Source organism: Montipora foliosa, chromosome 3, assembly GCF_036669935.1.
Source record: "Montipora foliosa isolate CH-2021 chromosome 3, ASM3666993v2, whole genome shotgun sequence".
Lineage (NCBI taxonomy): Eukaryota > Metazoa > Cnidaria > Anthozoa > Scleractinia > Acroporidae > Montipora > Montipora foliosa.
This window is the reverse complement of record NC_090871.1, coordinates 4,890,980-4,903,479: the sequence shown is the minus strand read 5'-3', so window position 1 is coordinate 4,903,479 and position 12,500 is coordinate 4,890,980. Positions and strand designations below refer to the sequence as shown.

The 12,500-nt window shown below is 38.8% G+C and overlaps 1 protein-coding gene across 1 annotated transcript in view; it reads left to right on the top strand.

The window, feature by feature from the left end:
- Positions 1-12,500, top strand: part of LOC137996554 (uncharacterized) — a 32,938-nt gene that overhangs the window by 12,383 nt on the left and 8,055 nt on the right. The window contains exons 12-15 of the mRNA XM_068842007.1: positions 5,005-5,211; positions 7,935-7,971; positions 9,338-9,364; positions 11,659-11,717. Of these exons, the coding sequence (XP_068698108.1) occupies positions 5,005-5,211; positions 7,935-7,971; positions 9,338-9,364; positions 11,659-11,717 (330 nt within the window). The remainder of the gene's footprint in view (positions 1-5,004; positions 5,212-7,934; positions 7,972-9,337; positions 9,365-11,658; positions 11,718-12,500) is intronic.

Genomic DNA, 12,500 nt, shown 5'->3' with positions numbered 1-12,500 from the left:
GTAAATGCTCGGAGAAATTAGCTACACCAAGCTACTCTAAAAATCCGAGGGTAAGTAAAGATGTATGATACGATGATATGATATATGAATTACATCTGCAAATGGTTAGACTCTCTAGTCTTCTCGGATAAGGACGATAAGCCGGAGGTCCCGTCTCACAACCCTTCAATGTACATAATCCTGTGGGACGTAAAAGAACCTGCACACTTGTCGTAAAGAGAAGGGCATGTAGTTCCCGGTGTTGTGGTCTGGTCTTTCTGGTCTGGATAGGGTAGGGTGGAGCACCTCGCATAGGACCTCGAGTCCTGTTCGTGCTCCTTCCCTCTGGGCAGGTTTGCCCAGTAGAAAGAGACAAACCAGATGTCTCGTAAAAACAAAACAAAACAAAAACAGACTAAGCAAGTCAAAAAATGAGGTGACAGCATAGCACTGGATAATGACATAATCAGCTATCAGAAGGTAATTTGTAGTGATAAAAATCCTAGGAAATCAAACCTCGATTGTAAAGACCTCAATTATCTAGACTTGCTTTTCTGGTCCCAGTTTTTCATGCATATTGACAAGTCATATGTTATGATCCACAACAAAACATTTTTCCTTCAAATTATGAGGTGAAAGTCTGGTTCAAAGTGAAATTTTTTCGTTTCAAAACACAATCTGAGCTCTGATTGACTCAGATTTGCTCTGTTGCTGAGTGAAATCCATGCTCCGTTAGCTCAATAAGCGTAGTTTGAAGAACACAAGGTAGATTCACGTCAAAACCAATTCATCATATCCACAAAACTTAAGCGATCCATTCTTTCCATAAACGATAAACAATCAATTATTTGCAATTAGAAAAAGGAGAAAAAGGAACCAATTTGTAAACTGAGTATGGTTTTAGCAAATGAAACTGATTTACTTTGGCATTTTAGACCAATGTCAAAACAACTTGTAATGTAGCAGATAATTCTTGGGCAACTGTTGATAGTTTTCCAACAATGATTTGTAATTTTCTTTTATTCCTGCATGATTTAATGTTACTCTTCCCTAACTTGCAGTATTTGGTTTTGTTTTTGGCTCATTAATATTCATATTTTCGATTATCCAGAGTATTCAGCCCAGTCCTGACGAGTCCAGATAATCGATATTCAACTGTAGTCATTGAAATGAGCCCACACAAGAAAAGAAAAAAAATCTCTAACCAGTGTGGGAATTACATGTAGAAGTCATAACCTTAGCATTTCACCTTACCCTTGCTCAGAGATTTTTTCGTTGCTTGTGAGGACCCATTTCATGACCAGGGCCAACACTCAGGTAGATTTCATGGGATTTCTACAATTCATGTACATGTACCATAGTTTTTCGGATACAAGCCGTATTTGGTTATAAGACGCACCTTTAACTTTCAAACTTGAAAATCTCATCAAAATACTCAGTTACAAGACGCATCTCAAATAGCGGAATTTTGGTCAACTTCGCTAGTTATGCTGTCTCAACTGAAGATTGCAGTGTAAGTCAAGAAAAGTGGTAGAAGGAAAGTCAAATAGAATTCACAGAGAAACCTTTAAATCCTGCTGTTATTAGTACTTTCTAGTGGGTGTTTTTGGTGTACAACCAAGGCTGCTGCTTAAGAAAATTTTGCCGGAGCCCTTTGGGCTTCCAACAAAAGTTACCGTAGTTATTCGGTTATAAGGCGCACGGTTTTTTCAAGAAAAATCTGTCTTTGGGTGGCGAGTTAGTGCTAAAATTGGGGTGCGTCTTATAGCCAAGTATTTTCGCGCAACAAAATCTTAAGATCACAATTTGAGAAGAACTTGCAGTTTAAACAATGCAAGAAAAGGACACTAGTTGTCAATTTAAAAAAAGAATAGCGCTTTTACAGTATTGTGCAAAAGTAACGCAAGCGAAATGCGCGAATTTCGTTCTTTGTTCCCGCGACTTTTCGACGAAAATTCGCATGAAAGTTCGAGTGAAATTTCACGGCGTATCGAGTGATAATTCGCTTAAACAAAGGGCGATTTTTCTTCGAAGCGAGCGTTCAAGCAATTTTCTTTCAGCAGCTGATACGAACAAACTGTCGTGCAACTCACAAGTGATAAATTTGTAAATGCATGCTGTTAAGCTGTTTGTAAATACAAGCCGGTTTGCAGTCATCGATCGCCGATTACGGGGCTAACATTTTATCCATGACAACTATCCAGGTGATCTAGTGACGTAATTCGGAGGACTGGGGAGAACAATTTTAATGCCGTATCCCACAACCGCGCGCGGCCTTATTTTCGAATTCAACTGGCAGAGGCGAGGTTAGATCTCTTCGGGTCCACTTGAATGTTCATTCAGTAACAGGAAAATGTGGTAGACACGTAATGATCTGTTGAGTTTTGGCGATGGCAATACTGCAGGGAGTTTGGAAACAACACCTAAGGCTGCGCGCGGTTGTGGGATACGGCGTTAAAATTTTTCTTCCCGATCCTCCAAATTACGTCACCAGATCACCTGGATGTTATTAAACTCTTACTAAAATTTGCGAAAGGCTTTCAACAAGCTTCGCTTGTTCGAGTTCATCTCGGGCCCAGTTTCATACGCAGAGAATTAGAATACACTGAACTGCATTACGAAGACAATGAGCTCAGTTCGCTCCACAAACAAAACAAAAACATCTCCAGTTCGAAAACAATTTGTGAGGGTTTTTCAATCTGAACACACGTGCACGCTCGCGAATCCATTCGGCTGTTGTTAATTTCCATCCCAGTGTGGTGTTTTGGGGTTTTGGATCACGTCAACAAATTATGTAGCGCTCCTTCTCAAACAACCAGGCGAGTTTCACAGCTAACATTTCGTCGAGCTGTGATGCTATTTCGGCAGATTAATGGCTTCTTTTGTGCGCAATAATTGGAAAGGTTATTTATATACATGTATTTCACTCAGCGAACTTTGTTTCAAAATCGCTCTTGGCCTATTGATTAACAATAGATCGAATTTTCGGGAGGAGCGAATTATCCTTCGAAAAATCGCAGCGACTTTTCGAGAGGAGCGAATTATCACTCGAAAATTCGCGGTGATTCATCGCGCAAAGCGAATTATCGTTCGAAAAATCGCGTGGATCAAAACAATAGTTGTCACGAAAATGCGGAGAAATTTCGTCGAAATATCGTATCGCGCGAAATTTCTTCGAAAAGCCCCGAAAAGCCAGGAATTTCGTCGAAATTCGTTTGCGTTACTTTTGCACAATACTGTAGAGACCTTTAGAACACTAAACGACGTCAAGAGAAAAGTAAACAAACGGAAATTTGCATACATGCTTAATAGCACGTGCTCAGTAACGTGATACCCATGAAAACAACACAATCGGTTGAACCGTGTTCGAATTCCGAGAATCGTGTTTGTCGCTCGCATGAAAAGTTTCTTCTCTGAAAAAACAGTGTGGAGATAAAACATACCTTCTTCGTTCATCCAGCCTTTCTTGTGCACTGAAGGTTGCATCCTTGGTGGCGTGTTGATATTCAGCTGTCGAACACCTTTGAATATGACTTTCGGTGGGAGTTTATCGCCGTTCGCTTTCGCTTGAAGTCTGAGCTCTGACTATTTATTACGTCGGAAGGTTCAAATAAAAGTGTATGCGTTGTATGTTATGATTTTCAGGTGTCAACTTTTAGCTTTTGTTTTTACGTATGTCATTAAACGTGTGACTTTTTCACTTTGTTTACGTTAACAAAAAGAGTTCGCATGCCAATTGTGTAAGGATAATTGTTCTCAAATTCATCACATCCTTTTGATAACTCTCAATTTTCGGGTGCGTCTTATAACCGAGTATTTTCGCGTAATTTTCAGTTTGAGAACTTAGCTTGATTAAATTGCAAAGTTTGGGGTGCGTCTTATAACCGAGTGCGCCTTATAACCGAATAACTACGGTAGTAGCCAGAGTCATTTTTTCAAGCCCAAAATTAATTAATTAAAAGTGCAGATGAATCACCTTGTGATAAGTAAGGCGCCCGTTCAGGCTACTCTTTCAGAAATTTGGTCGCCCACGCTTGCAAATAAGATCCCCCAGGCGAGCCGGTGTCCGTCGGGCAGCAGCCTTGACAAGGCTAAGAACCAAAGGCCATCATCACAAAATTTGTGATGATGGCCTTCAGTGTGAGGCACCCATTTTGGAATCATAGAAAGGGGAATTCTCACACTGGGTTGCCAAGATGCCTACTACCGCAAAGTGCAGCAGTGCCTTTATTAACGCAACACAACACAACTATCATTACAAATTAACTTTGCAACTGTATACTGGCCTACTACTGGCTTTAAAATGTCACTATTAAACACTGTCCCTTATGTCCATATCTGCCACTACACCAGGTGGGTGGGAGGGACCTTGCACTAAGGTGGCAAAAGACAAAAACTGCATACGCTAAGTGTGCATGTCTCAAAGCCAGACATGCGCCACGACCCAGGCTCCCCAGCATGAGAAATCAGTTTCCTGCTCCTTTCATGCTTCAGACCGAGAGTTTTGTTGCAAGAAGGTACTTGGCTATAAGACGCACCTTGAGCTTAGATCACATTTGGAGCCAACAAGCAATTTCTTTGAGAAAAATGCCTCTCCTTGTAGCCTTGTAACCAAAAAATTACGGTAGTGCAGCAAATCACCTTTGATAATCAATTCTTTAGCCATATAATCTGGCAAACAGAAGAATGAAATCTTCTCTCCTGTGACAAGCATGAGTAACGCATGTCTAGCTAATTTCTTTGGTCTGATTACTCAATGTACATGTACATTGTGAAAAGGGAAATACATGTAGTTTCATATATCTATAAATAATTATTATAACAGTTGAGTCTATCAAAGTAGATTGTACAAGACCCTTGTGTGTTAGCTTTTTACTAACAAACTTGAGCTATTGATAGTTATTTGAAAGGGTCAGTGAAATAGCTGGTTACTCATAATATAATTACATATTTTTATTTTTGTGTGATCCCATGTTATGAGAGCTGATCTGTCTTTATGAAAAGAAAATTTATATTTTATTTTAGGCAGGGTCCTGACCAGAGTTGGGTGCAGTGTGATAATCCTCAATGCCTAAAGTGGCGCAAGTTACCTGATGGTACAGACCTTGAGAAACTTCCAGACAAATGGTACTGTAAAGACAATCCATACCCACACATGAGGTCATGTGACATCCCAGAAGAAAAGGAGGACGAGGTGGAACAGCCTTATGTCAAGACGCAAAAGAAACGATTGTAAGTTGCTATAAAAGTGAAGGTGAATGTTAACTGTGGCAAATGAATGAAGAGTAAAATTTAATTGGTATTCTCCTTGTCCTCCATTTTGGGACTTAAATGTATGAGCCAGTGTGGTGTAGTAGTTAAGGCACTTTACCTTGAGATTCAGACATTCCGGGTTCAAGACCCTTTCAAACCATGTATTGAATTTGATCATGGCAGTCCCTGGGTCAGCTTCTCAGCTGCACTGAAATAGCCAACTGGTTTTCCTTGAGCCAGTTAGGGTTCTTAAAGTTGTTATTCTGTTCTGTTTCAATGATTAAGTTTCATTGGCTTCGAAAAGCCCCAAAGGGTACTTATGTATGGTTAAAATATCTTATTACTTAACCCTTTGACTCAGAGGAGTGATCAGCATGTAAATTCCCCTCACAATTCTAATGAAATGTCAGTCAGACAGGTGTTGAGAATGAAGATAATAATCAGCTTAAGTGGTGTGATCTTGATGTAACACCAAATTCTGATGACCACCCAACAAAGAAATCTATGGTACTAGTTAGGAGAATCAATGTTAGATATTGATGCTGTACCACTAAGCTTCAGGAGAATCATGGGAGCAATGTCATTAAACTAGGTTTACATTTGCATGTGACATTAAATGTGACCTACATGTATGACGCGAAAACATTCCTTACAACTGGTTGTTTCAAAACGACTTGCCGTGTATGTGCTGTGCATGAGCCGTGCACAGCTCAACTTATCTGTGCGAAAAAAATTATGACCTGTACGAAGAAGTTGAATTTTTGTGTGGGATCCCCCCACACTTTGTCAGCACCGGCGATATTCCTGGCTTTATTTATTTGTATACAAGAGTCAAGTGTTTGTCACGTGGTCTCTGTTTGGAAGAATGCTGGGAATGAGAATGAGTGTTTGTGTGGCTGCCATTACTGTTCTTGGCTGTTGTCATTTGGCGAATGACATGAGAAGTCGTCTTCCTTTCTGATGTTTGTATTAAGTGAGTTGTGCCAGCTGTATTGCAAGGAGTCATGTCGTCAAACTTATATCGGACAGATACAACATAAGGACAAAGTCCAGTTTTATCCTGTAGATTTACAAGTAGTAATTTGAGGTTCCCTCTTTTAACTACGATCTGTTGACATGTTGCATGACAGCACCAGTTTCCATAGATTCACAAGTTAACCCTAACCCATGATAACTTGGGGCCATGTCCAGCTTTGGCTGCTGACTGGGAAATACCCAAACCACAGCAAATGGCATTTCCCATTGAAAGGAAGAATGGCATTTTTTTACCATTTCCTAAATTTTCCGGTTTCTAGTCTCTCATCAGCCGAAAGCGATAGCCCTTATCAGAGCTATCCCAACCGGTTTATTCTTACAAATGGTAAGCACCCCTGATTTCCTCGAAACTAGAAGTTCAATCATGTTTTCCACCCCTAACTGTTTTCTCATCTGCGGCATGGGATTCTGCAGAATCTTTACTGGACATTTATTACTATAAGATGACAAAATGTATTATATTTACTGTAATGCTAATCATCAATGTTTATTTGACTGAAATCCCACACAAGTACATAGATTCGCAAGTTAAAAAACTTGTGCCTCCAAACTTTGTTGTAGTTTTCTGCAACAGAAACCAGTGTCAGTTGTTCACCTCTGAAATTCTCCAAGCAGAAATCGTCCGGAAATCAACTGACTGTTCGCAGTCCCTTCTCAGTTAGTCGAACCGCCTGCTTTGGTCACGCAAGCAAACCGAGGGGAGAATGGTGATTGAGCTAAGATGTAGGGACTGCATGATCTTCTGTAACCGATGCGTTCAGAATATCCCGTTGCTTTTTGATGACTTAATTACTTCTTGTCAGATTATGATGCCAATCTCTTTGACTTTCCTTGGGAAACGAGAACCTCTTTAATGGCTGACACATTGAAGCCAAACAAGAACAGAAACTTGCAGCCGAAACTCTCGTATCGGGCAAGTATGTTATGGCTGTGCTACCAACTGGTTTTGGCAAGAACTTATTTGATGAAAGCTTTATAATCTTAAAGGATACGAGTGACTCAAATCAAATGCCATTGTTCGTGGTAATAGTTCCCTGTCTGATCATCACTGAAGACCATATTCGGTCAAACGATTATCTATGGTTAGTTGCCTTCGAGAAGAAGGGGAATTTGTGGAAGGTCATTGAGTCATCTTTTCTGCAGAGCAAGCTCTGTACTCTGACTTCACTGATTTATTCCTGCTGTTTCCTTTCCAAATAGGTGATTGAATTCAACATGCACTTAGATATTTCCACGCCGTTTAGTGTTTATTTACATTAGCAATGAAAGAGGCAGAACCATCTGTCATCACTTTCACTAATTAGATTAGCAGATTCTGAATGCATCGGTCACAGAAGATCGTGCAGTCCCTATATCTTAGCTCAATCATCATACTGCCCTTTGCTTGCTTGCATGACCAAAGCGGGCGACTAGACTGACTCAGAAGGGATTGGGAGCAGTCCAGCAAATCAAGCTAGCATTCTTTTTGAATAGAAGTGTTTAACTGTTCAAGGCTGTGCACTTGCTGTGCATTCAGTTGTTCTCATGGAAACTGTAAGGAATGAGGAATTTCTAAACAAGTTTTTCAAAGTACTGGTATAGGGATGTGAGAAATAAGCTCTCTCAGTTAAACTAAAATAACTTCTTTTCATGAGTTGTCCAACATTGAAACAATACTTTGTTTGCAGGGAAAAAGAGATGGAGGATAGGAGACGAAAAGAAAAAGTAGGAATAGGCAAACATTGTCATGTGATTAAATATTAGCGAAAATTAAGTGCATCCTTCCCAGCTTTCATGTATCCACATTGCAAGGGTAACAGATATCCAAAGTGATTAATAAAATTATTGAATTTGTATTAATGGTGGCCAAGCATGTATCCTTTTGAGAATTTTGTTTTTTGTAACCATTTTTTTTCTGTGGGTGGGACCTATAAAGGAGGCTTGTACTGCAACTGTGTAGCACATGTATGTGTGTCTTTTTTATGTTCACTGGGACACCTAATTGGTGGGTCTTGATTCTCGCTCTTCGTGTATTGTCAAGAACATACATTGTAAGGGATCCAATGTCTGCAGTATTGTCAATGAATGTTTCCAAGATCTTTCTCAGAGAGTGTTAATGTTGATGCTCTTGCAGGCAAAAAGTGATTGACTTGGAGTGTCAGAAAAAAAAAACTCTTCATTGAGCATTGAGTACTCTCGTTAAGTCGACTGTTTTGCTATCTGAAGTTATAGACAAAAAACCTCAGTTCCTGTCATTGTGAACTCTAATAGTATTGCAGTTTAGGTACAGTCAAACCTTAAACTATAAAAATTATAAAGTAAAGTTACACCTAGAACTGTAATCCATGAACCAAAGTGAAACATAATTACACCTGGATTACTGTATTTGATTATTTACATGTTTACTAATTATAAATTAGATACATGGCACATCTGGATCTCCTGTTGACCTCAGCTATCTAAGTATTTGGCCTTCGCATCTGATTGTGTACTGTACCTTCAAATTAGAACCTGTAATTTTTGGATTTTGAAGGGAAAAATCTCATAAATGTTGCTTTTGTTCCAAAATGTAAAAATACACTTCACTAAGAATAATAAGTTAGAGCAGGTTTGATTAAGTATTGGCACAAAGACAAAAAGTGAAATGTATTGGCCACCATTTATTTATTTATGCAATATGTTTTTCGGTATGACTTAATATTTCTTCTAGTGATAGCAAGTACATTTGTTTCTGTTTTTAATGATTCTTCACAAGTTTAGTAAGGGCGCGTTCGATTGACCCTATTCCGGAATAAGAATACGTGGAGTGGTGATGAAAACGGTATGTTTGGTGCGTTTCAAAGCAGTTTAGGATAATAAAAATATGTTTAAAATAGCATTTTAGCAGATGTTTGACTATTTTAATGTGAATCTCCGTAAAAACGAAGGATTTCTATCTTATATTCCCTATATTCCTATTCCGGAATACGATCAATCGAACGCACCCTAAGTCTTCCAAAAAAGGGCGTGTTCTGAAGTTGAAAATAATTGTTGTTTTTGCATAAGTATATGTACTCTAACAAATTGATTTTTACCATTTTATTTTCATCAGGAAGCAAAACAAAATCAAGAGGAAGAGGTAAGTGAAGGATTTATAATAAAAATTCGGTGGAGAGTAAAAAAGGGATGAAATACTACCAAACATTTTGAGAACATTATTTCAACTCATTGCTGAACACAAAAGTTAGGCAATCTGAAGACATTTTTTTTTCAACCTTGCGGTTATTTGAATCTTTTATATGCAAGTCAATTTTGTGTTTTAAGTGCCAGATTTGGTTGCCTCTTGTATGAGGTGTTTTTTGTCAAGACTTAAATATGCAGACTGACTCTGTTAGTGCTAAACTCTTTGTTTGACTTGTGTTAAAAAAGTTCATATTACTGACAGTAAAAATGTACCGTAAACGTCCATGTATAAGCCGCATCCGTAGATAAGCCGCACCCCGAATTTAGAAGCGCACATTTTGGAAAAAAATGTAGTACAATAAAGTTTGAAGTTCCAGTATAAACGTTCTATTGCTATAAATCAACGAGGACAAAATCAAGGTTTCACCCATATAAGTTGAAATATGAACGAGTGCTTAGTAGCCAAGCTTTAAATGCGGAGAGGAGTCTGGGCCAGGGCCTGGGTATCATGACCAGGTCTATAAAGATGTTTGGAAACCCGCAATAGGCCAAAAAATTCATGCAGAACAGGAGCTTGATAGTGCGGTCGACAAATTTGCCGAAAAGGTGGTCAAGGACAACGAAACAGTTGGCCATTTACCTCGCGAGTACTCGCGAATTTTGTGGTATTTTATCGCACGAGGCGGAAAGATATGCGTGGAAGTGACTGGCCGAAGACGTCACTGCAAACAGCTGTGCGGAGGAATGGAGATTCCTTGTAGGTTGGTGTTTACTTGTTCGAGTAAAGCGAAAATTAATCGCTTGAAAGAACTCTTGCAGAGCAAGATTCGCCGATAAACACTCGAAGACACAAACGGCTCCTTTAGGAGCCACCACTCATTAAAAAGTCAATGAACAACAGCAACATGCTCTCGGTTTCTTTTATGTTTCGTTACTGAGATCTTAAGAAGTTGTATGAATATTAATTAGGTTTTTTAAAACTCCAAACACAGATGTATCCATGGATAAGCCGCACCCTTGATTTATGGCTTCAATTTTGTGAAAAAAAGTGCGGCTTATACATGGACGTTTACGGTACTTTTTTTTCATCTTGAATTTAAAGAATCTTTAAGGTTCAATGTCTTGAGGTGATAATATCCAAGTCAAAGCATCACCAGTTTCTGACTTTTCAATGAAGTTAAATGCAATTTGACTGAGTTAACAACTAGGAGCGACTGTCAATTGTTGTCAGTGGTTTTGTTATATTTGCGCATGCATCTGATTTCTCGTCCGTTGGGTTGTAGAGCTTATTTATCAATGTGGTGGGAAGAAGGAGCATTTCGTGTGGAGCGAGCGTTTAATGGTTTTCCTCTCCTTCCCTTCCTTTACTTTCCACTGTTTATCAGAGTGACAAGTGCCTGTCTTCTCAGGGGCATGGGGGCTCATGGCTGGGTTGTCAGGTTTTGCCATCCATCAGTGCAGTCTCCCTCTTGGAGCTGGCTGCCACTAGTGGAAGCTGCAGGATGGCTCAACCACCCAACCTCAACTTAGTGACACAATTGTCAATAAACTCTTAATTCTCCAAATGTTATAAATGGCGGATAAGTAATTATTCTTTTGTCTTTATGCTAATCATCCTCAATAGCCTTGTTAGCAAGAACAAATTAATGTTTGCACCAAAAAAAAGGTTAGTGAGGATGTTTATCAAAAAGACAAGAGAATAATTTCTTAGCAACCATTTATGAATACAGTCTAGATATTGTATACTAAAAATTTTTTTTTTTGTCATATGTTAACAAGTCACTTTTTTTTCGCTTGGTAATGTAGTTTGCCAAACAAACTAAAATTTAAAACATATAAAATAATGACAACGATGTATTTACAATGTAATTTCCAGTTCTGTTCTTTGTCATTGTAATGATTGTTTTGAAGAAGCATTGTGAATAAGTGCTTCCTTGTGATGCAGTGCTTTCTTGTCGGCTGTGCCTTTTTGTAAAGGAGACTGTTTTAAGTAAAAAAAACATTTCATGGATGGTTTGTCGTACAAAACTCGCCCCTCACCCTTTAAAGTGATTCCCTAGAAATAGAACTTGTCATAGATTTGCGATGGAACTTCCTACACTGTTGTAACATGTCAAGGGGATGATAAAAATGTAATTAATACGGCTATTTGAGCTCCTTTGACAATTACCACAAACCCTCAATGTTGGACAAATTTACCTTGATTTATAAAATAATTTAGTATCACCCATTATTATGACTTATTTTCAGGCGAAAAGGCTAGAGCAGCAACGAGTGGTATTAGAAAAAAAAGAGGCAGAATTACAGAAGTATGTCTGTTTTAAATATATTTTCACAAAATATTTTGTAGCAGATTATTATGCTGCAATGTTTTTACCATACATGTAGTTAAAGGGGATGGCTCTTAACTACAGAAAGACAATGGTTGCTAAGGAAGCGTCTTTTTTTATTATTTAACTTTGCCAGTCAAGCTGGAAGAACGCCACAACAGCTTGTGCCAATTACTGTGGCCCCTTTTTTATCCTCCCAACCATAATACACAACAGCGGGAAGTCAAGAGCCCTACAAAAGGGTTGCATGGATGGTACTTTGAAGTAACTTTTTCAATTCACTACTTGCACAATCCCATAATACAAGTCTATTAACCCCCAAAACGTTTGCATAACCATTGTTTGTCTGACATCACTTCAGTCAGAAGACGAATGCGCAACTAGTTCCATTTCTCTGGCGTGTGTTTTAGGACGAATGCGCAACTAATCCCATTTCTCTGGCGTGCGTTTAAGTGAAAAACATGTAAAAACTCCCAGGAAACAAAAGAAAGGGGCGGTTTTTTCACCCGATGGAAACCGTCCCGTCATTTTTCGTAGGCTGTGGCATGGAATTTCTGTTTGGACAAAAATTGTTTTTTTTGGGGAATAATTTTTTTTTTAACATCCATGCTACAGGTTTTGTTAGGGTGTTCTTGTACTGCTGTGTTTAAAAATTGTGAAAAACACACTTAACTTGCTGAGTTTTTGGGCATTTTCTGTTTGGTCACGTGATTTGCCAAATATGGTTGTGAGTTGAACCAGACAAAGAAGTGTTAAACGAAA